The sequence below is a fragment of the Micropterus salmoides genome, unplaced genomic scaffold (genome assembly GCF_014851395.1).
Source record: "Micropterus salmoides isolate LMB-PRFRI ecotype aquatic unplaced genomic scaffold, ASM1485139v1 Ms_hic_scaffold_17, whole genome shotgun sequence".
Classification (NCBI taxonomy): Eukaryota; Metazoa; Chordata; class Actinopteri; order Centrarchiformes; family Centrarchidae; genus Micropterus; species Micropterus salmoides.
This window is the reverse complement of record NW_024040817.1, coordinates 25868560-25894315: the sequence shown is the minus strand read 5'-3', so window position 1 is coordinate 25894315 and position 25756 is coordinate 25868560. Positions and strand designations below refer to the sequence as shown.

At 40.1% G+C, this 25756-nt stretch overlaps 1 protein-coding gene across 1 annotated transcript; it reads right to left on the bottom strand.

The window, feature by feature from the left end:
• Nucleotides 1-220: 220 nt before the first annotated feature.
• On the bottom strand, nt 221-22303 carry lpcat1 (lysophosphatidylcholine acyltransferase 1). Its single transcript, XM_038725420.1, has 14 exons — nt 22093-22303; nt 12092-12231; nt 11703-11917; nt 10836-10948; nt 10568-10628; nt 7099-7157; nt 5738-5772; nt 5206-5260; nt 4932-5014; nt 4700-4825; nt 3327-3480; nt 2135-2233; nt 1916-2057; nt 221-1356 (listed from the first exon to the last, which is right to left on the bottom strand). The coding sequence occupies exons 1-14, from the start codon at nt 22177-22179 to the stop codon at nt 1223-1225; spliced, it is 1503 nt and encodes a 500-aa protein (XP_038581348.1). The 5' UTR covers nt 22180-22303; the 3' UTR covers nt 221-1222.
• Nucleotides 22304-25756: the final 3453 nt, after the last annotated feature.

Here is a 25756-nt window from a genome sequence, read left to right as displayed (position 1 = left end):
AAAAATCTTGATCATATGGACACAATCTATAGCTGAGCAAGTAAATAAAGCTATTTACAAAATGTCAACAATGAGGGATTTATGAAATATGATAACCACTGACTTGACTCATGTCAGTATTGCAAGTCAGTTTGAGGGAGTCAGAAAGTTGAACCCCTTCAAATAAACTGGTGAAAGCAGAGCTCCACCTAGTGGATAAAGACAGATGGTGACAACAACACAAAATTGAAACCATTTTATTCATAAAATAAAAGCAAGTCGCTTTGAATTCGGCATTTAATTGATAAATTTAAAGATTACAGGAACAGTGCAGCCTTAAGGTACAAAATGTGTCAGTCCAGCGTAAACCACCTGAGATCAATATTTAAGCCAGCGTAGAAATGCTTAAGAAAATGAAGATGCAGTATGTGTCGGAGGTTTAAAGGAATGATTTCTGCTCCAAAAATACCAAACAATCCTCCCCTTAAATGCTTTTCTAAGAAAAACTAGACTGTTAAAAAATAATTTTCCTTGAAGGTAGAGAAAATTTACATTAAAATTTTGCAAAACAGCCATAACATTACTCATCATATTACCAAATAAAAAAAATAATTAAAAAAAACATTTGGATTATCAACCATCAACCCTTTTTTTGGTCAAAATTTCTTTTTGCAAGGGTTCTTTGTTTGTATATTTATGGCAGTAACATAGCTGTTTGAAGTAAGGAATTTGCAGTAAGAGGCAGATTTCTCTCTTTTGGTGCTTTTGCTGAACTTATGGAGTATCTGTTACATAGTTTGGCGTGATAACATCCCAGTCTTATCATAGAACAGAGTATATCCTGTTCCTTTTTACCTGAAAGTAAAGTTTCTATCTACACTATGTAAATAAAGAGCAGCAGGAGAGGGCAACATGCTATTGTCCATTTGCCTAAGACCCTTCCTTTTATAACTTTAAAATAAATAACTTATTTGCAGAGGAGAAAAAAACCCATTTCTTTATATCACAAGGACAAAAAATTATGGAAGGCAATAGAAAAAAGTTCAGAAGAGAACCGAGATAAGTGATGGAGTGGAGATTCCATCATCCTTATCGCTCCGAACAACTTTGTTTTTCCCCTTCTATTCCTCTTTCTCTACCGGCACTTAAAAGGCACAGCGGTGGTAGGCAAGCAGCAGCATTCGAAGATGCTGTTACATCAGATAGAGAAGATAAATGGAGTGGTTGGATTAAAGTCCCCTCTTCAGTCATCTTTGTTGTGGCTCTGGCCGTTGCAGCTCTTTGGTCGCTCGAGGCAGAATTTACGCGGATGGTTTTTAAAATCAAGGTACTCCTGGACGAAGTGTGGGTGCTGCTCAATAAAATGGTGAAGTTCATCTGGAAAAGGGGACAAAACAGAAAATGGTGTTAAATGCTGCTACTACTGTCAGTAAATATGAAGGTTTTACGTTATTTAATTAACATGTCTGATATCTGCTTTTTGAGGGTACTGGAATAGAGTTTTCATTTGACATGTAGCATTTTAAAATAAATATGTCATTTGTTTTTTTTGGCTAGAGATATTGGTATAATTATTATGGTGATTCCAGATCATTACAGAGAAGATTAACAGTTTATACTGCATTTTACATTGTGTGAAGATGGGAAATCTGACGGATTGTTTTATGTTAGAAGGAGAAATTGCTTTATAGGACAATAGAGAAAGAAAGAGCGTATGAAGAAGCTTTGACAGTTCCTCGTAAAGGCAGATGGCGGAGTTAAAGGACCCTGGAAAATCAACAACAGACGGTACTTATCCACATCAGTGACGTCAAGAAGAAATCAGATGTGATGGTGACAGCACGGAGGAAGTAGACACTCTCAATCATCACCACAAGTGGTCTCACATGGATCACAATTCATTTTGTACTTAAGTTCAAAGTTGACAAATACTTACCGTATGTGATCTTTGCTGTGTCAGGTCTGCCAAGTGCTAAAAACAGACCTGAAAGTTCCACCTCCTTGATTCCCAAGATGACTTCCAAGATGGTGGCCAGCTCCTCCTCTGGGACTTCCCCGTTCTCCTCGCTCTCATACATCTGCACAACAACATATATTCTCAGTGCAGTGACTTAAAACCTACGCCAAACCAGATTTGGTGGGAAAATCTGCTCACCTTGAAGGCCAATTTCAGGGTCTCCATTGACTGTGATGGTCGATGAATGGTAGACAGAGCAATGACATAGTGTCTGATGTCTATCTGTCCGTCTCCATGCTGGGAACAAAATTATGTCAGTGAGCGGAAGAAGCATAGAAACTAATATGATCCTACAGGAAAATGTCATTTACTGAAAATGTGTAATCATCTCTAGTTTGAAATCATGTAAGCTTAACTGGACTAAGAAAACATCTTTACATAAAAGAATCATCACTACTGTTAAACATGTAATAAGCTTTCAAGAAGTTTGTTTTCGCCAACACTGAACAGTGTTAAAGTTAGCTTGGTCAATTGTTAAGTCACAGTCACACAAAGTGCACTTATTGACATTTAGCAGACTGCAGATTCTCCACAAGGGGGAGCTGATCAGTAATTGTCAGACCAGTTCCACACTTGATAACTTGAAGTAAAAAAATAAAAATAAATAACAGCAGTGGTTTAGACCTACAGATGCTTTTAATCAGTGACACTGTGTCCTTGTTGAACACTACAGCTCTTTTAAGAAAACCCTACCCTGTCTAAATGATCACACATGAGACCTAAAAATAGAACAACTGAAAATGATTAAATGGTAAGACGTTAGGTTATCAGGAACCTGTCGAGGATGCAAGAGCAGAAAACGTCTCAGGGTCTTCTAAAAACTGGAGTAACTGTTAAAAGGAGGTCAGTGTGCAATCAGCCCAATTGTATCAATTAACTATTATGAATATCTAATTACAGCTATATTCCCCCTCATATTATAACCATGCCACTGTGACACTCTCTACATCTCATTTGTTGGGAATAAACCTGCCTACCTGCTGCATTTCCTTTCATTTAGCTGCTAACTGTTCCATTATGACCCTGCAAGGTTTAAGCTCAACCTTTGAAGTTGTGAACTATATTAACTAAAAATTGTATAGGAATTAGACTTGGGAGGGAAATGAAAGCAAGTCATCTAAACTGTAAGGTAAAGCAAAGTCTGGCCTCTAGTTTAATATAAAGGTTAGAGCTTTCAAGGTTTGCTATAATATTTAACTGTATCAGCATCATCTTTGTACTGTAACATATTTAATACTCTTACCAGACTGTTTTTATACATACTTGCCTGTATTCATTTTAATTCCATTATTTAAAACAAAGAAAAAGTCTTGAATCTATCTGTGTTTACCTGGTCAAAGAGGCTGTGCACTTGTGCGAGTGTCTCTGTAACTGGCAGGTTGAGGAACTGTGCAAAGTCTTCCAAACCCAGCCTGCCTCCCTGCAGTTTTCTGGCTCTTCTGGCCTGCTCCTCCAGCACTTTGCCTTTAGTTCCTGCTCTCAGCCTGTGGACCAGAGAAAATACAAAGAAATCACATCATGCAACAATGAAAAAGTTAGTCGCACTGTTAACAACACATTGTACATGGAAACAAGGTTTGTTGTCACCTTCATTACTGTTGCCCTGACAAAATCCCACATACCTAGCCATGACATCTTTAGGATTAAAGCAGATGAATGTCTGAAAGAAAAGGTGCGAGTAATGTATTCATATTCTATCTTCTACACTTGCTGTATTTGGCTTAGAATTGCCTCCTCTTGCTTTCCTGGCTTGAATTTTCGATATCTATTCTATTTTTTTTAAATTTACAAACGATCAAAGATTTATCTGCAAGATTTTATTTTCCTTCCATGAAAGATGTTGTCTTCATCACAACTCAAAGAGATAGAAGCATCTATTTTTTTTTACTTTAAATCATGCAACGTTACCATAGAGGAGTCACAGAACAACAATATGGGGCTGAAAATGCTGTATAATAAGTCTCCTTTAAGGATTATTGTGAGAAGCCACATCCAGAACAAACGTCGAGTCTTACTTTGCCAAAAGCAATACATAAATGTGGGGAAAAGAAGTGTCTCTCTGTATTCATAAACATGAAGAGAATCTTATGACTCAGACATAATCATGAGTCTCTTTAAAGACTCCCTCATACTTAGTATATGATCAAAAGAATGGTAATATTGGTTGTGCATGCTACCCACCTAGTACAAACACATAATTTTAATGAGCTAATTAGCAAAGAAGGAGAAAAAAAGATTCCTCTCTGGTATCTTTAACATTTGTGAGATCAAATGAGAAATACATATGCTGACGATGATTTTTAATTGAAAAAACCCCATGTAGGATTACCTCTTTATATCACTCATATCTTCTCTAATTTACCAAATAATCACATGATATGCTTACAGGTATCTGACAATTTCCCTACTTTAAGTGTATCACCTGGATATAAAATCTGATTGCAGAGAACTAATATCTGCAACTATCTTTAAATATATTCAGTCTTGGCAGAACATTTGTGCTATACAACATCAAACCTCTCCTCATCTAACTTGAACTGATCGAATCATATCATTCTTGATTGGGACCGATCTCCTTGTGTGTACTTCTGACCTTGCCACCAATAGGTGTCAGCGTTTCTTCACCTTCAGTTCCCAAAAGTCTTGGCTGGTGCACCCACCCTCCACTCAGTCAACCAGTCAATCCAGTCTCCCTCCACTCACCCCAAACGGCACACCAGCAGGTTGAACTCAAGCAAGCTGCTGTAGTCATATATGCGCAGTGGGCCCTGCGATAGGCTGATCTCATGGTCGTCAAAGGACAGGTCTGTGAGTGGGAGCTGCAGCGCCCTATGAGGAAGATGACGGAGTGTGTTACGGACATCCAAAACAAGCAAGTCCAGACAATCTGACACTGATCAAAAACACTTATGCAAACACACTAACACAAACTCACTTGGCCATGAGCTCTCTGACATTATTGGCAAACAGGGCAGGGTTTTCCTTCTCCTCGTCTGATGGAGTGTAAATAGGCAAGTACTACGGAAAGAGAGAGAAACAGCCAATAGATATAGAATTACACATATCACATTCACTACATTAGATGGACTTTATCTAAATCAAGCGAATATTTCTCTCAATTAGAAATAGCAATCTCAAGAAGACTGAAGCTACTGTGGAAAAAAAAGGAAATTAAGTTTCACTGACTTCTAGTTTACTAAACCACTCACCTCTATCTCCATGGGATTATGAAGTTGGCACAGAGTGAGCCATAGGATCTTGAACCTGGAAGACAGGAGAGCAGGAGATGTCTAAACATGACTAGATTGTATCAGGAGAGAAATAATGATAGAGAGAAATATTTGTTCAAGACTGAACACATAGCACTTGAGAAACAGCATCTTAACGTGGTCTTTCTTAATATAATGTTACATGACATTTATTCATTTAGCTGACGCTTTTATCCAGTGCAACTTACAATTGCTATTTATATCAGAGGTCGCAGGCCTCTGGAACAACAAGTGTCTTGCTCAGAGACACAATGGTGGACGTGTCACAGCGGGGAATTTAAACGCGGTTCTCTCACACCAAAGACATGCATTTTATCCACTGCGCCATCACCACCCCAATAATATAAAACAGACTTTACTCTATATACTTAGCAGATGGCAGTCGAAGCTCTGTGTGTGCAAGTGTGTGTGAGTTATGGTTTGTGGTGTGTGTAGGAGTGTAGGTGTGTGAGAGAAAGACTGAAACACTTACGCTCCGGGACCCTGCCACGTCCATGTAACAGTATCCTGTTGAGGGTAAGAGGAAATGGGTCAGGACAAACACAGAAGCCTCGCATGAAGTCAACTTCTTACAACTTCCTGTAAATTCTGTTCGTTATTTTTCTCACATGTGTGCATTTGTGGGTTTCGATGGCTGCAGACTTTAAATACATTATTCATAGATGAGTGCCTAAATACTGCGACACTCATGTGTACTCATAATGCTGCTACACTTTTTAGCTCGCGTCTCAAATTACACTTCCATTGTTAATACTGCAGCTCTACATTCAGTGAGCACTGATCAGTGCTGACATACACTAACAACTGCATTGTTGTGACATGATAATTTCAACATAGTTTTACACATCAAGTCTGTTTACAGATTCTGGGGAGTACTACTGCATGTGTGGAAAAAGTTGGATTTTTGTAACTTGTAGTTTTCTAAGTTTATCCCCTTTATTTTACTTAATTAACAACATAAAAATAAAAAATTAAAGTTTTTTGATTTTCCACTCTGTGTGCTTGACACAAGATGACCTGATGATGTCATCAGTTACCTGTCAGTACACGTGTCTTCATGTTAATCTACATCCATTTGTTCATGTGTAAAAGGGCAATGTAAACAGAACCCTAAAATGCCTTCAGCTTGCAATATTGCATTATTAATTTCTGCTCTCATTTGGACTAAGGAAACCAAACCAAAGCTATGTGAACACAGCGTAAGAATGATAAAACAGCATACAGATAAATCCAAGACAATTCAGACCTGCTCACATTTTAAACAGGCCCATGCCAGCAAGGGCCTGTTTAAAATGTGACCAGATGCTATCAGCAACTCTTCACATTGTTTCTCTACAGCTAATACAAAAGATGGAAAGGAAAGACTTCTGGTGGTATACATATACTGAGTCTAGATAGGAATACAGAGGCTAAGCTACCCTGTTATTGTGGTTTATTCAGATTTTCTTTTCTTACTTAACTGCCTTGTACTGCCACGTTACCAGCACAGTGACTAAACTCAGAGAAACGGTGACAAAAGATTTCCAGGGAAACGGACAAGAAAAACTAGGTAATAAGAACTGCATCATTCATGAGAGAAAGGAGAGGAACAGAGACGGAGACATGACGCACGTGTGTGAGAGAGAGATAGTTTGTGTGAGAAAGAGGGGGATGAAATATCACCCTACTAGAACATGAAGTCATTCAACACAAGAGGGACACAAACTAACATGAGGGAAAGAAACCATTACATCACAGGTGCATGTGTCAGTATCTGTAGGTTTGTGTACATACTATGGCCGAGGTCAGAGGGATGGAGCAGGTATCGAAAGGATTAAAAGAAAGTGTGTTTACCAGTTTATTTGGGTAGCGTAGCACCACCGGCTGCACTGGGAGTCCCGGTATGAAAGCACCTGAGAGAGACGAGAGATGGAGGGAGGTAGTGAGAGAACAACAGGAGAGAAAAAGAAAATGTGAATTATATCAAAAACATATTTCTAAGATTAATCATTTATGTCAATAAAGTAAATTAGACTGTATTAACCTGTATTTGTATTTATTTTTCTACACTATACTACATGCATATATTATTAATAACAATTCAATGAATATAAATAAAAGCGCCATAGTTTTGGCAGCAGGGTTTTCTACAGATTTTAACTGACTTAATCACAGCGGAGAGACAGAACAATGAATTGGGCTGAGTTGTGTACCAGTTTAGATGAGTGACGAGCTCACAACCACAGGATAACCTCCAGCCCTACATAATGTCCGGCTGATGACAGAGGAGCTGAAGCTACCTACAGTATTTATTACTGAACAAATGCCTATTCAAGCTACTGTGTGAGCTTTGGATAGGTGGAAATAGGATAACTAATGTCAGTAAAACTTCAACCGTAAGGCTTAATTATTTTTTTGGCCACTTGGAGGCTGTAAAGTTGATATAGCCAAGGTGTTAGCAAAAGGTGGTCTATTTACATATCCATCCAACACAGAGAGACATTATCGTTCATTTGAAGTCGGGTTTGTGCCCATGTGATTAAGGGAAGTCAAATTTTCTATCTGATTCTAGCTTTGTTTTTGTCCCTACCAAGGGGAAGATATCTGGCTCTGTAGCTGCTAAATGCTCCGCTGTGTTCACTAGCTAGTTGCTAACTTTGTCTGTCTGCCTTTGGTACTGGTAGAGAGCGTACACAGAGGGTAAGGCCAGAAACTGCTGCCTGCTGCTGCTGGAAACAAGGTTGATGAGAGTGGGGCATTAAAAGAGAACCAAAACAGTAATGATGCAGACTGAAAACCAAAACCAAGAGCTGAAAGATGCTACAATGCTCCATAGCTGAGCTGAAGGAACTGCAGAGACACGTAAAAATTATCTGTGGTTTCGCCACTACTAGCGATTCCTTTTACATTACACACAGCCATTTTCACAAGTGTTCATATAGAATTGATTAGTGCAGCTTCATCTGATATAGGCCAAAGCTATTCTTTCAGACTTTGTAAATATTTTAATATTCTGAATATTTTCAATGAGACAAAGTTAGGTAAAATGCATTCAAGATATAATCTGTTCCCTAGAAATTAAATATACCATAGTGCAATGGTGAACGCCACAACAAATTGTGTAAAATTTAATTAAAAAGTACAATCACAAGTAAAATAAAATAAAATAAAAAGGCATTATATGATATCATATGATATATGAATTAATAGGTCTTGAAGGCAGGGTCAGGCCGGTTTCACTACGACTTTAACATGACACCTATGAAGGTGAGAAAAAGGTTCCCACAGCAGAGAACGTCCTTGTGTTTAATCTGATCCAAACACTGTGATGGAAAACATTAACTGTGAGCAGCTGTACTCAACATTAAACATGGAAGACCAGTCGACATGATTTTTAATAGAAAAATATTGGCACCACATATTGTTCTAGCTGCACATGAGTGATCACTATCTACACCCTCTGAATAATAACGTGACTATAGTGAGGGGACAGACAAGGAGTGTATGGTGAACATGAAAGTGACAGCTCTATTAAAAGGCCTTTTGAAGACTGGAGGTATCTGTGCAGAGCATGTCACGCACACAGGTGGCACCATTCACATTAAAACACACAGACACTGTCGCTCGGTTGTGCTGGGAGCAGTGAGGAGACATAACTAGAGGAGACACATACAGAGAGGACTGGTAATACACAACAGACAGATCAAGCCGGACAAACATACAGAAACACACAATACAGGACAGAGTGTGACCAACGGGGCTTACTGGGAATGACAGAATTACAGACTGGAAGAAAGGGGATTAGACAGAGCAAGCAGCGAACAATGGATGACAGCAACACACACACACACACACACACACACACACACACACACACACACACACACACACACACACACACACACACACACACACACACACACACACACACACACACACACACACACACACACACACACACACACACACACACACACACACACACACACGAGCAGAAAAACAAGGACAAAAACGTTTTGTGTCCTGTTGAGGTATCCCTAAGCAAGACACTGAACTCAAACCTGCTGCGCCAACATAAAATGAATTTGCCAAGACATCTACACCTGGAGTTGGCAATGCTGTTAGCTGTGTCAGCTATGCAGTCAACCACATGCATAAATAATCATTTACAAGTCCAGGCACACTAAATGAAATGGATGCGGAACAAAGTGATCGTATGCAAGACTCTCCATTAACACGCAGACACACCCCTGGCTGGAAATAACCAAGAACCACAACAAAATACTGTTCTGAGCTGTGGTGTGCACAATTATTATACTGTAACAACCTCTCTGGAGAACATCCAAGTTCAAAGTTTGTTATATACTAACCACTTTAGCCATTGGACCAAACAGATGCTAGTTTCCTAACCTAAACACACTTTAAAAAAAAAGTTTCGCAAAACTGGATGGATCAGGTAAAGTTATGTATAATTTTAACTTAAGTTAAATAGTACGTTCTCAACCTCATGAGACAAACGTATTTCAACCAGTTCACACGTCACACCTTGTATTTCTCAAGCAGATTTTTTTTTTTATGTTGCCAGTGTCTGATATGTAGTATTATTCTTATCAGCCCAATGAAGAGGAACACGTTAATATTATATGAGAACCATCTGTGTCCTGAAACAACCCTATAGGTGCATCACTGCCAACAACTGGACAATACAGGCATACACTTACCTCTGAATACTGCTTTGAAGCAGTATTATGCAACTCAAGCGTTCCACACCACAAGTGTTTGTACTGGGACAGACCCTGAGAACACACAACACCACTTGCGGCTGTTTGAGGCAGTACAGCTTTACTGTATCTGCATGCTGACACGCTCACATTGACAGTACTAACTCGCTGATGTTAATCAGATACACTGTTCACCATCTTAGTTTAGCTAATTAGCAAAAAAACAAAAAGTATAGCTGAGGCTCATGGGAATATTATTAGTTTTGCAGGTATTTGGTCATAAAGCAAAGTATAAATTTTAATTTTTGACCTTATGATGGCGCTAGAAGAAGAAGTCAGGATAAGTCGCCTGTGAACCATGAATGTCTGTACAAATATAGTAGGAATCCATCTAGTAGATGTCAAGCTATTTCACTAAATAAGTGAAAACTAATCTGTTAATGTTCAGATACTGAGATGAGTTGTTTGATTAATGAAATTATGCGTGATTTTGGCCCCACACATTAATGTTATGTGAGGAGGAAATTTCATTTTTCAATCTAACCCCACCACACACACACACTTTCAGGATGCCTAAATCGGTAAGGGGACTGAACACATACCAGCCTTGAACAAGATGAGACCCGACCTGTTGGTGCACGTCCCCTCTGGGAATATCATGATCTGGAACAAACAAACACACACTTAAGTGCTAATACACACGTACAGAAACACACAAACGCATGCATCAGGCTCCTACTCTTTTTTTTTGTTTTTTTAAATTGTCCTTGATCTGTGTAAACTGTCTGTGACTAAAAATCCCAATTCACATGCAGTGTCAATGTGGTTGTTTTGTGCATTTTCATGTATAATTACTATTGTTAATGTTACCTGAGGCCACTCCCCTCCAGACCGGGTTCTCCGCTTGATCTCCTCCACAGTTTTTCTTCTGGAGTCTTGGTCCGACCGAAACACAAACACTGGCCTGATGTAGCTGATCAGAGCTGGGAAGACGGCAGTGAGGAGAGAGATTTCGTATGTGTGCCAGAACAAGTGAGAAATCACAAAGTAGTACTACTACAACTAGAAGAGAAGCTAATAAAGTGGCACACACCCTGATGTTACATCCCAATCCATCCTCAAAAGTTGTTGACTGTAATTTACTTTAAACCAGGTTGTCTTGAGACAAGGACAGCTCAGACGTTGCTTGCATTAAAAAAAATTGCAATTAAAAAACAGATTTAAATTTGTCTGTATTACTTAAATGTCTGTATGTAAAGTGGACTCACTGACTTTCGATTTTCTTAATTCAGCTGTCATAGACCTTAAGTATGAGCACAGACCAAGAACATAAGACTCTACCATTCAGGTAGCTACTGATAGTCCTATTGCTATCTGCAGCACCCTCATGTTTAAAATAGTTTATTTATTGCTTATATTACACTAGTACAAATATCTGCAAACCAGATTTGAAACTACTGTTATTCAGCATTTAATTCCATTAAAAAAAACTTTAAGCCAGACTATTTAAATTGGCCTTTTGGCATTTTATGAATGTATTTATTCAACCTGTTACAGCAATTCAGAAGCTTGATATGATCATAAACATTTTTAAATTCATGTAGTTCAAATACAAGTTTCTTAAGTTTCTTTCATATCTAGTGACTTAACACAATCTAGTAACTTCTAGACAGGATTTTGCATTGTGTGCCCAATACACATACTGTAAGAGAGGTGATGGTATTGTGTTTTACTCACTGCCCCAGATGGGAATGCTCCTGCTCTCCAGTTTGGTGACTATGGAGCACATGGTCATGGTCACTGGGATGGCATCAAAGTAGGAGGAGTGTGGTGCCACGGTGAGGATGGGAACTTCAGAGGACGCCGCCCGTTCGCCTTTGACCTTGATCCAATGGAAACCTCCGCAAAACCACATGGCTCGCATGATCACTCGCAGACACAGGTCTACAAACCTGGGAGAATACACACAAGACTGTTTGAGAAAGGGCGTTTATTTAGCTCTGTCATAATGCTATTTACAGGACGCTGCAATTTTCACACATTTCTGTGTGATCCCATTTGTTTTAGTAGCACATACATGCTTTAGCACTTTCCTACACACACAAATAAACATTCACCGCACACACCTCCTCCACCACGACTGTGGCTCAATGACAAAATCAGAGCGTCCCAGGGAGGCCGTGAAGGCAAAGGGCCACGCCAGCAGCATGAGGAAGGAGACCAGCAGCAGCCGCACTGGGAACACTGTGACAGACATCAGTCCTATCTGAAGAGAACAGAGATGAAGAGATTAAGAGATGGAGATGTCATATTGTTACCTTTCCAGTGCACGACTTACACTACCATCGTTCAACATTCCTATGGCTTTTTAGCCAACTGTGAAACAATAATTCCTTGAATCTTTAACATGCTGTTCATTCCTATAAAGCAGAGAAATATGCCCACATCCAGAGGAGCAGCAGCACATCTGTGCCTTCAGGAAGGAACGTACATCTATCAATCACAGTTTGCTGGTTAGGAACCCCTCGAGCTTACAGGCTTATGTTGCCAATATGTACGCATTTATATAATCTGATGTTAGTACTTAAATATGATATATTACTGGTATAGGTCTGTTTATATAGAAGAACATCTTATGTAAAATATATTTCAAAGACACCGGACCATTTTTCATAGTAACTCTACCCAACAAGTAGTGTTGCACCAGTTGTGTGCAAGTTCTCTTTTAGGTTAGGGTGTAAAGTCGACACCAAAGGCATAATAACTTACTAACTAGTAAGTTTAAAATCAGCTACAAAAACTAGTTGCTTAGGGCTGAACCTAACCTAAGGGAAGTGGCCAATCAACGATCAAAGATAAGTTCCATCGACCTGGTTACCATGCACATTAGCTTTCTGGCTGGCATGACAAGTGGGATCCTAGCAAATCATAGTAAACTAGATCCATGTTGAAATATCATATCACCAAATAAGGTCTCTACTGTGTTGCAAAATGATGCTGCGGGGGAGAAAATATAATAAAGTATAATTCTGTGACATTTTATGATTTACACCTACCCTGTGACATGCGTTACTATTCAGTTGTTGAGTTCGGGCAGAAGGATTTGGGGGGGGAATCAAATTTGAGATTTTTCTGCCAGATATTATGATTACAATTCAATTTGCGTTTTTATTTTTTTATTTTTTTAAGTTCAACAAAAGTTCAATATTCACTGTGTAATAGATAAAACAAAACAGAGCAGATTTGAATAGGCAGCTAGTCTATTTTTGACTGTAGCCGCATCAAGCAGCACAGAGCAGGTGAACTGGACAGGAAGTCAGACACAGAAACAGCATAGAGAATCCTGATGATTTTCAAAATAAAACCATGTGCAAACTCCTTATTGTATATCAACAATACACACAGTTAAAACTGACAAAAAAGAAACACTTTAACTCTGTAGCCTATTTAACCATGGTAGAAGCTCAAAAATAAAAGGACAACTGAACAAATCAACAAAATCTGAACAAGTCAGCAAAATCAGGCAGGCATAACGCTCTTATTCTGAAATGCGGCATGTGGGATATGTAGCCATGCAGAAAGAGCAAACAAAACCGGTTTACCGAGAGCTGTTATCAGTAGTAGAAGCACATTAAATGACAAATTAACACAGCGTCAACAACATGGGGCAGGCTGAACGCTCCGCTGCTAAAATACTTCCAGTGAGCGCGGACGCCAGGCAGTGGACGGGCAAACCTCTGGCGCAGCCGCCGCCTGTGTTGGACTGGCTGACACCATTATCCCACCACGTTTTCCTCTACAGTAGTTTCATTTGTTGTTGTAAAATGTGCCCGCTGTGATTGATGAGTAGGACCGTAACGGGAGGTGCATGGCGCCTGTGACTTGTGAGGAAGTCAGTCACACAAGGAGGACAACAGAATGAATTTGTAACCGCATGACTGTTAAAAACGGGTCAGATGCGCTGTATAATTAACACACATTTTAATCGGTGTCTTCACGATCAGCTAACCGCGTTCTTTCAAATCGCAATTTCGTCTTGAAAACGATTGATCGTTCAGCCCTACTTAGAGTTAAGTTGTGACTTGTCTCCATAGTGCAAGCGCTTTTAGGTGCAATGAAACCAGCTAGAGGAAGAAGTCTGAAGTTTTTGTTCATGTCCAGTGCTGAGGAATCACTGAGAAGGTAGCGGCGCTTGTGATACTTTGATAAGTCAAACACTTTTCCAGGAATGTTTATTTAGAAATGCCCATGTCATACCCATCATCTGATCTGTATGAGGCTTTTAATTAAGTCTTTAAAAGCCAGAAGAAATGCTATTTAGTTTACATTCATTTTTTAAAGCATTTATTTAAATTACATTACAAATCAAATAGAAGTTTTTACATCCCTATACTTTCATTTATTTATTGAGACACAGCTAAGCCTTGTTTACCTGTTTCTGTAGAAACTAAGGGAACATGAGTCTACAGCCAGCGGCTCTGTGAGGCTGTTCTTAGACACACTGTTCTTAATGCTTTGAGCTAAATATTAAAATCAGCATGCTAACGTTGTTTACAATATTGTCTGGGAACCATGCATGTTTTATACCAATCCATCTAGTAAATGTTGAGAAATCTCACAGATTAAGTGAAAACTTTGATCGGCTGGCGGCGCTTGATGTCAGAGGATCTCCAAAGTTATTAAGATTCATCCTCTGGGGAACATGAATATCTCCACATCCATCCAGTAGTTATTGAGACATCAGAGTCTGGGCCAAAGTGGTTGAACGACTGCCATACTGACCGACTAACAGACACAAAATGCCACTAAAATGGCTAAACATCTTTCTGTTTTAAGGCTCCCTTTGATTTGAATTTTACTATTACACATTAAATCCATAACATTGTTTGGATTTTGGATCTTGAAATATTGCTTTTAATGTTCACTTTAATAATTATGACTTAATGTCGTCACAATTTTATTATTGTTTTTTTGTCATGGTTTTTTCTGTGTATGTTTTTTTTTGTGAGCAAAAAACTGTATTGACTTAGCTTATCCTGTAAACAATACATTTGTTGAGACATGGTACGAGTTTGCTGACTGTTTGGTATTATCAGACAAGGACTTTTGCTTTTGAATAACACCAGAGAGGTTTCACTGTATAAATAGTAAGATGGAAATAAGATAAGGCAACTCTGCAAACAGCGTATCAAGCTACGTTCAGCCTCGGGTCACACAGTACAGTTTAGTACTAGAGGCCAGAGTGCCACAGTAGACATGAGAAGTCAGCTGACTGACTTGTCATGCCTTTTCTCTTACTATCTAATGAGAGAGATGTGGTGTGCGAGTGTGTGTGCGATTGTGTACCAACAGGGTCACAAAGTCACGGCCTCCACTGTAAATTCAGACTGTGTGACATTTTAAGCCTCCTCCTCCTCCTCCTCCTCCTCCTCCGACCTCTGCTCAGTCTCTTCATCCCGCACTTCCCTCGTGCTCCTTCGTTCCCCTCTCATCAACCTCCCGGCCTGCCTTACAGTAATCTCCAATCCCGGAGGAATTCTTCTCTTCAACTATCCATCCATCTCTCACCTCCCCGTGTCTATTTGCTCAGCTGCACCCTCATTTATCATGCTGCTCTTTCTTCAACTGTTTCCCTCCTACTTTGCATTGATGTGCTTTTTGTCACCACTCTGGGGAATCATTTCTAACCCTTCCGTTCCTGCCCCATCCTTCCTTTCGCTCGTGTGTGTTTCGCTCTTTCCAGAGGAGCACAGGTGCACGCTGCAGGGCTGTATTAATAAATAAACAGTAATGGGGGTTATTTATGATGCTCTAACGCCTCTCCCTGCATCACCACCCCCATGCCTGACGCAGAGTGCACTCATCATCAGAGCTTAACGAATCCATCTGGGAGGCTCTGCTGACATTTTCTCAAGAGGTGGCATCAGAATGGGCTGGGGAGGGGTAGAGGGGAACAATTTCTAGTGTTTTATGAGAGTCCAGGCCCATCCATCTGATCCTTCTGCAGTGCTGGCCTCAGTGCAGTCATTTGTTATATTTCTATTACTTGTGTACAAATATGCCCGATTGCCTTTTGTGGGGCTGAAGGGAGCTTTTGGAAGCTCATTCATTACAGCAGTTATGTCAAAATGTCAATTTTCTAAAGCCTGTTACTTTTTTCACTTACTTTTCCCTTTTATTTCATGCTGCCACTTTTCATCACAAAGTCTTTGTCTCTCTATCAAGACAAACAAGGCTGAGATAGTGATGTGACTGCCTTTTGACCCATTCAGAAGAAAGAAACAGACAATCATGGATGGAATACCATTTCCCCATACTAATAATTTATTCGTATTATGTATTTTTAATGTAGACTGCATTTATTTAATATTGAACATGTTGGGTCTCCACAGGACCCAAGTAGTTAATGACTAGTCATGATGAAAGTCACCAGATTTGGGGGATTATTTCACTTTAATCTGATATGTAAAAGTTCAGAGAAATTACTTAAGAAATGTTATGTGCTGTATTATACAAGTGAAATTTAGAAAATGTACGGAGAGACAAAGAAAATGTCATATTTTCTACACTTAACGGTTATGGAGACAAACAGCAGCAAATGTCTTTTGACCTGAGAGGAAGGTTCAGTGATTTGCTATTCGTAAAATATTCAGGAGAAGCCATAATAAAGTGGTCATGTTTTGCTCATTTTCACGTTCATAATTTTATTTATAGGTTGTACCAGAATAGGTTTAGATGGTTTCATTTTCAAAACCATATTTTTGTCATACTGCACATTTCTGTAGCACCTCTTTTCACCATGTGTGTTGAACTCTTTGTTTTAGATACTGAGTGAAGCATCGCACTTCTATAAGATCTTTGTTGGGAGCTGCACATGCACAGTACCTAGGTAAGGATTACTAGCCAATCAGAATGAGAGTAGGGCGGGTCCTGACAAGCAAGGTAGTGTGATCAAAAATAAAGCCTCTTCAGCCGGTAACCATGGCTTCGGTTTAGCCATATGTGATCCCGAAACACAGGCGGAACAACCCGAACCAGCTTTGCAACCAAGACTGGAGAAAGATGTTTCAGAGTGGTTAATTAAAGTTATTAATTTGTAACAAATTTATATTTCATACTTAACGTTTTAACTGTGTTAATCTAATGTTCAGTAAGGAGGGTGGGGCTGAGGGCATATGTCTTGTCACTGTGTGCTGCAGCTTAGTGTGTTTCTCCACCAGTGTTTTTGAGGGTGGACTTTTCTATATCATCTAATCATGGCTACTTGAGATCACAGATTGGCGATCTGATCGCCAGGGGGCGCTGTTATGTTGCAGCATGTCGGTCAAATGCCAGCATGGCGCTGACTAGTGTGCTAACCTCGACAACCCAGCTGTATTCTAATGTAAACATAGTTATCCTTATTAGCTAGGCTCCTTACATGGTTGCTTATAACTTATTATTATTTGAAGGTGGGTCTCTGACATTGACAGCGTTGTGTTAAGAAAATAGATAGACTAACTTTTCAGAGTTAACTTGAATGCATTAGTTTTTCTATATTCACACAGCTCTGTTTCCGTGTGTGTGTGTGTGAGTGAGTGAGTGAGAGAAAGGGGGGGTCCTGAGTGAATCTATGCACTGTGCGCAGCTCTGCACTAAATTTTGATTTTACTCATGTTAAATAGTATATAGTTTGTGGCGGTCAGCGTTGATATTGTGTTGTGTCGCCACAAATAAAACAATGAATGGGAAACACTGCAGCGGGGTGCAGATTCTAGAGACTATTTTTTAGCCGTTAGCACTTTATCATAAGGAAATGTAAATCTGGTAAACAACGAATTAACGGACAAAATTGAAAAATACTTGTGTTAATTTGTTGACATTTTCCCCCCGCTCTGACTCAGAATCCTTCTTTAAAGATAACTATGCACAGTCTGTATATACATGCATTAATCTCTCTACATCCACTGCATTAAAATGGAGGCTCTGCCTTTTTTTTTTTACCTGTTGCCATGGTGAATCATAGTATCGGAGCTCCATTGATGATGGCTATTCATTCATTCACCACGCATGAGCTTAACTCTGTGTCAGTGTTTTTACATACACATACTGTTAAAGTCATCTGGTATTAAATATTTGTTTTTTGAAGAAAAATGTGTGCTGGTGAAATCTTCAAAATATTTTATAAAAAGGAATCTAGCTGACACGCTTATCTAGAACAACCTACAAGAGGTGCACCAGTAGATTAGGTTTTTATACTGAAACAGCCAAACATATCTGCCATTTCTGAATGTCACAGGTATTTTGTCTGCAAGCTGGAGCGCTGGCAGGCATGTCCTTATGATGTTCACTGTTCAGCAATGTGTGACTCAGCTGGAATGAGCTCTGCTGTCTGTTTGTCTGTTTCACTTGCTGACCTAGTTGGGTCTGCAGTGCTGCTGATCATGTTTGCTGGAAGTTATAAAATTCCAGGACAACCAAATGTGCGGGGGAGGGGGGGGGGGGGGGGTGCTTCCGCATCAAGCAGCACATGTCATCTTAATATGACAAACACACAGATTTCAAAGCAGACACACAAACCTAGAAAAACACACATCAGCCGATGGCATATACAGTGAGGAAAATAAGTATTTGAACACCCTGCTATTTTGCAAGTTCTCCCACTTAGAAATCATGGAGGGCTCTGAAATTGTCATCGTAGGTGCATGTCCACTGTGAGAGACATAATCTAAAAAAAAAATTCCAGAAATCACATTGTATGATTTTTTAACTATTTATTTGTATGATACAGCTGCAAATAAGTATTTGAACACCTGTCTATCAGCTAGAATTCTGACTCTCAAAGACCTGTTAGTCTGCCTTCAAAATGTCCACCTCCACTCCATTTATTATCCTAAATTAGATGCACCTGTTTGAGGTCGTTAGCTGCATAAAGACACCTGTCCACCCCATACAATCAGTAAGAATCCAACTACTAACATGGCCAAGACCAAAGAGCTGTCCAAAGACACTAGAGACAAAATTGTACACCTCCACAAGGCTGGAAAGGGCTACGGGGAAATTGCCAAGCAGCTTGGTGAAAAAAGGTCCACTGTTGGAGCAATCATTAGAAAATGGAAGAAGCTAAACATGACTGTCAATCTCCCTCGGACTGGGGCTCCATGCAAGATCTCACCTCGTGGGGTCTCAATGATCCTAAGAAAGGTGAGAAATCAGCCCAGAACTACACGGGAGGAGCTGGTCAATGACCTGAAAAGAGCTGGGACCACCGTTTCCAAGGTTACTGTTGGTAATACACTAAGACGTCATGGTTTGAAATCACGCATGGCACGGAAGGTTCCCCTGCTTAAACCAGCACATGTCCAGGCCCGTCTTCAGTTTGCCAATGACCATTTGGATGATCCAGAGGAGTCATGGGAAAAAGTCATGTGGTCAGATGAGACCAAAATAGAACTTTTTGGTCATAATTCCACTAACCGTGTTTGGAGGAAGAAGAATGATGAGTACCATCCCAAGAACACCATCCCTACTGTGAAGCATGGGGGTGGTAGCATCATGCTTTGGGGGTGTTTTTCTGCACATGGGACAGGGCGACTGCACTGTATTAAGGAGAGGATGACCGGGGCCATGTATTGCGAGATTTTGGGGAACAACCTCCTTCCCTCAGTTAGAGCATTGAAGATGGGTCGAGGCTGGGTCTTCCAACATGACAATGACCCGAAGCTCACAGCCAGGATAACCAAGGAGTGACTCTGTAAGAAGCATATCAAGGTTCTGGCGTGGCCTAGCCAGTCTCCAGACCTAAACCCAATAGAGAATCTTTGGAGGGAGCTCAAACTCCGTGTTTCTCAGCGACAGCCCAGAAACCTGACTGATCTAGAGAAGATCTGTGTGGAGGAGTGGCCCAAAATCCCTCCTGCAGTGTGTGCAAACCTGGTGAAAAACTACAGGAAACGTTTGACATCTGTAATTGCAAACAAAGGCTACTGTACCAAATATTAACATTGATTTTCTCAGATTAGATTATGTCGCTCACAGTGGACATGCACCTACGATGACAATTTTAGACCCCTCCATGATTTCTGAGTGGGAGAACTTGCAAAATAGCAGGGTGTTCAAATACTTATTTTCCTCACTGTAGAAAGGAAACGTTCGTTTGCATGGGACTATATGCATGCACACTGCTAAGTCCACACGTGTGTGAAGTGGAAAAACACACTTCACTGCCACATTAGGAGCAGGCAGTGGGAGGTGTGAACCAGACACGGAGACACACATGGTCCACCTTACATTCACTGGACGGCCGCGGTTATCTGGTAACTGCGCACAACTGTTTACAATCTACTGCAAACTCAGTCATGTACTAATAAAACACATTCTTCCAGCAGGAACAACAATGGAAAAAGTGTTGTTACAGCATTCAGCCAGCCAAATTTAAGTGGCTAGAAGGTACTTCACAAAGCCAAGCTTAGAGGCATGGTTTACTGCGGTGAAAGCATGCAATCCCAAAAAGGCAAAGGGGCAGGGGTTTACCATTTTTCTCAGTGCTACGCAATTGTTGGGAACCATAAGTGCAAACACGAAGTCCAATATCCTGAGCCTTGTGCTTTGTGTGTTTTGCTCTGAATGGAAGCAAGCACCTCTGGGCCCCTGGAGCTATGGAGAAACAGATAAACCTGATCGGGCAGAGCAGAGGACATTTTTGTTTCAGGGGATATCTTTAGAAAATAATATTGAAAATATAATAATTGAAAATGCTTCATCTCACCTTTATTGCAATCAGTCAATAAAAAAAGTTCTCTATTGCACAAATGATGATGAAATGACTCATTTAGTTCAGGTCAATGGGACCACATTAGCAGTGTGTCCCCAGGACAGTCATTCTGTCAGCAGACCCCACCAATCACTAAGCATGAGAACATTGATCCATTGGTTGACTGATGAGGAGGCATTTCAGCCAGACCGTCCTCCTCCAGCAGTGAGAAACCATTGATTTCAAGCAGATTGTCACTCTTGCCATGCCATCCTGACAATTGATCCACTAACGAGGACTATCCAAGTCCACATGAAACTTTGCTAGGGGCTAGCTTGTTTACTCCTGTGCTAACCATAGGTGCCAAAACCCAAGTGTAAATGCTGTGTGCCTGTATGTGTGAACATTCAATTGGAAGAGTCAAAAGAAACAGCTAGAAACAGAGAAGTGTAGACTGTGGGAGGAAGTTGAGTGTGTGTCACCCTGTTCAGCATGTGGGTTTCATTTGTTTAGAGTGCAATTTATGCTTCCCATTGTCGTTAAGGCGCGTTATTAAAAATCAAATGCAAATTTGGTCAGCCAAGATTCAACTCTGGCTTGATTCTCAGATCCATCCTGAAGAAAATGTTTGGTTACTTCCTGACCCGCTTCATGAAAGCACAAGTCTCAGATAAAACTTGACTTACAATGCGGCAGCATGGCTGGCAAGTGAAACTGTTGACCAAAAAAAATGATAAATCAAAACTGTAAGCTATTTGTTTCCTTCCTAAATCTGAGACAAATCAAGAACTGACCAGCTGTTACTCTGAATACTGACAAGGAGGGCTAAACAGTTGATAGTTCAAATTTTAAAAGAGTAATTTCCAGTTGGGGTTTCCTCTGACAATAAAAACTGAAGTCAGTCTAAGATTAACCATGGATCTATATGGTTGCCCTTGAAGAACACAGAGGACAACATAAACACCTACTAAGTTAAGACTAGTGAGGTGAACTAGCAGCTTGCTGTGCAGTAAGCATGCAAGCTTTAATGAACACGTGTTTTTTCTTTGGTGTCAACCTTTAAAAAGGACCACATAAGGGTGAACCATTATCACTGACTATAACCAGGACAACACTGAGGAACTGGACAGTCAGAATATTTCCTTTCGCTCCTCTTAAGTCTGAAGAATGTTTTTTTGTAACAGCAACTTTACATATTATATCATCAGAGCTTAACTGGCCCGCAAAACGGGGCATCATAGAAGTGGCTTTCAACCTAAACATTGTAGGTAAACTTTAGTGGCAAATCTCGAGGTACACAACATACACGAGGCACCTGGCAGTAGCTTTAACATTATGGGTGTTGTTTAACTGTAGGTAATTGATTTATCATTTGTTATCTTGTAATTGTCTTACCTTTATTTTCTCAGTCATGGTGAATTTCAGCTCGTGGACGAAAGGGTTTCTACCCACTCTGGAGGGACGACTGTTTGATGACTTCATTGCTGACGACCTGACACCAAAATAAAATGAAGATAGACAAGTCGTTTCCAAAATGTCCCGTAACGTTAGTTGAGCTCGTCGTTTTGTGGCGTAGAAGTGTCTTCTTGTCGGACGGGAGGAGAGTGATGCTGGGCGTGGAGGAGGCGCCAAGCTAGCTGCTAGCCAGATGAAACGACGTGACTTCCGGTTAATCTTCAAAATAAGGTCCCTTTGGCCGTGACAGGCATTAAGAAAATGCTGCCTATTTTTAATGTTAAAATGTGTTTTAGTGTTTGCAAGCCCAAATATGTACCACATGCGGTGAAAAATTACAATGGCAAAATCAGTTCTTTGAAAAGATGAATGCAAGTTTGAGTGTGTGCCTCTCTAAAGCCTGTTCAGTCTATGCTCAGTGCTTTAACAAAAGCGCTGAGCATGTTTACAATCCTTAATTTGCTTTGTCTTTAAAATGTGTAATACAATTTCTCCAAAATGTGTCAATGGAGCATGTGTGCATCTTCTGAAACATACATTACGCTTATAGTATCCTCAAACGTTAGCAAATCCTGCAAGCACCATCGTGTTCAAGCTTTTATTTTGAAAGCCATGACCAGATCTGAAAAGCTGGTGGCACGTGCACACCTACACACACGCAGGCACGCACACGCCCTCCTCACTTACTGTACAGGTGCTGGTCATATCATTAGAATATCATCAAAAAGTTGATGTATTTCAGTAATTCCATTCAAAAAGTAAAACTTGGATATTATATTCATTCATTACACACAGACTGATATATTTCAAATGTTTATTTAATTGTGATGATTAAAACTGACAACTAATGAAAATCCCAAATTCAGTATCTCAGTATCAAAATTTGAATATTACTTAAGACCAATACAAAAAAAGGATTTTTAGAAATGTTGGCCAACTGAAAAGTATGAACATGAAAAGTATGAACATGTACAGCACTCAATACTTAGTTGGGGCTCCTTTTGCCTGAATTACTGCAGCAATACGGCGTGGCATGGAGTCTATCAGTCTGTGGCACTGCTCAGGTGTTATGAGAGCCCAGGTTGCTCTGATAGTGGCCTTCAGCTCTTCTGCATTGTTGGGTCTGGCCTATCGCATCTTCCTCTTCACAATACCCCATAGATTTTCTATAGGGGTAAGATCAGGCGAGTTTGCTGGCCAATTAAGAACAGGGATACCATGGTCCTTATACCAGGTACTGGTAACTGGCACTGTGTGCAGGTGCCGATTATTGTTGGAAAATGAAATCTGCATCTCCATAAAGTTGGTCAGCAGCAGGAAGCATGAAGTGCTCTAAAACGTCCTGGTAGACGGCTGCGTTGACCTTGGACCTCAGAAAACACAGTGGACCAACACCAGCAGATGACATGGCACCCCAAACCATCACTGACTGTGGAAACTTTACCCTGGACTTCAAGCAACGTGGATTCTGTGCCTCTCCTCTCTTCCTCCAGACTCTGGGACCTTGATTTCCAAAGGAAATGCAAAATTTACTTTCATCAGAGAACATAACTTTGGACCACTCATCAGCAGTCCAGTCCTTTTTGTCTTTAGCCCAGGCGAGACGCTTCTGACGCTGTGTCTTGTTCAAGAGTGGCTTGACACAAGGAATGCGACAGCTGAAACCCATGTCTTGCATACGTCTGTGCGTGGTGGTTCTTGAAGCACTGACTCCAGCTACAGCTGAATCTCCCCCACATTTTTGAATGGGTTTTGTTTCACAATCCTCTCCAGAGTGCGGTTATCCCTATTGTTTATACACTTCTTTTTATCCTACCACATCTTTTCCTTCCCTTCGCCTCTCTATTAATGTGCTTGGACACAGAGCTCTGTGAACAGCCAGCCTCTTTAGCAATGACCTTTTGTGTCTTGCCCTCCTTGTGCAAGGTGTCAATGGTCATCTTTTGGACAGCTGTCAAGTCAGCAGACTTCCCCATGATTGTGTAGCCTACAGAACTAAACTGAGAGACCATTTAAAGGCCTTTGCAGATGTTTTGAGTTAATTAGCTGATTAGAGTGTGGCACCAGGTGTCTTCAATATTGAACCTTTTCACAATGTTCTAATTTTCTGAGATACTGATTTTGGGGTTTTCATTAGTTGTCAGTTATGATCATCAAAATTAAAAGGAATGAACACTGGAAATATATCAGTCTGTGTGGAATGAATATATACATTATACAAGTTTCACTTTTTGAATGTAATTACTGAAATAAATCAATTTGATGATATTCTAATTATATGACCAGCCCTAGAAATAGTGCAATGTGATTTTAATAAGTGCAGAATTTGTACAGCCTGGGTGAACACTCTTTCATAACAACATGCACCTTTTTAAGAGAAGTGGACATTTGAAATCTTTAAGCCACTCGTCTGAGCAACAATTACAGGACACACAGAAGAACTGAAGAAGATGATAAGAACTGTGACTTTGGAATGTGTGTTAAGATGTTTGGGGTGATATTTCTTAAGTGAGATTCAGTATTTAAAGTAGAGTTTCCTCCTTCATTTGATCCACCCATCAATTTCTGCCATTTCTTTTATGTCTGGATGACTGCAACTGCCCTTTTAAAAAAGACTTTGTTGTGTCTCAAAGCAACACATAGCAGATCTACATTGTACCCTGAGGCTGACTGGTTTATTATGTGCTCATGTTGGTATTGTAAACCTCTATAGACCACTACAAATATAAAGTAGTTGCTCACTAACCCACAGTTGGGATCAGTCATTATCACAGGTGAACTCATACAAAAGAATAATCCTATTTACTGACACTTCTTCAGGGTTTATTGTAACATCTCTAGAGGAAAACAGGAAGCTTCCAGCATGTAAGAGTGTATTTCAGTTAAATGTCATATAAATATATTGGCAAATATTTGATAATCAATTCCATTGCGGCTGTCATCAGGTGTTTTATTGTTCCTTGTTACTCCATCTGTAAATATAACATTAGGAATACCTTTCAAGTGGGGCGGCAGTAGGCTCAGTGTTTGCTGCCAAACACCTTTCAAACCAGTCATGGCGGTACAGTTTGCATGTTACAGTCTGTCAATACTGTTGTGTGCATTGTGCTTTCTGCGTCTTTCAGTAATAATACAAGGTGGCTATAGATTTTAGGTTGAACTGCTAGTTTCTGACATGGCCACAAAACCGTGTAAGTCTGATAACAGCCAACTTTCAACACAAGATTCTGCACAAGTTTTGTAAGTCAACATATGCAGGAACTGCGGTGTGATAGGGGCAACTTACAATAGGTTAAAGCTTTTTAGAAAAAGGGAGTCAAAGTGACCGTGTGTATTACATGGCAGGTTGGATCCTGGCTTCTTGTAGCAGACTTTGGCTCCCTCATGTGGAAGAACGATGGCAGGGAATGTGACATTTAACAAACTAATGTTGGTGTGATTTCATATTAAATCCAAGTTAACCATTTTACCCCATGGACAAGAACAAAACAATTGCTCTAATAATTTTAGATAACTGAGGATCCAATTTGTAGAATGTTTTTGCCTGTAATCGGATGACATCAATCATCCGTAACGTCAATAATAATTGATCTATGCAATGGTC

Bases quoted from the DNA above. Each gene is read 5' to 3' on its own strand.
- lpcat1 (XM_038725420.1), bottom strand. From the start codon at position 22,179: ATGAAGTCATCAAACAGTCGTCCCTCCAGAGTGGGTAGAAACCCTTTC. The intron at 3,481-4,699 runs GTGAGTGGAGGG...TCTGGTCCACAG, and splicing joins CTGCTGGTGTGCCGTTTGGG to GCTGAGAGCAGGAACTAAAG. The intron at 2,234-3,326 runs GTAAACACAGAT...TTTTGTTCCCAG, and splicing joins TGCACAGCCTCTTTGACCAG to CATGGAGACGGACAGATAGA.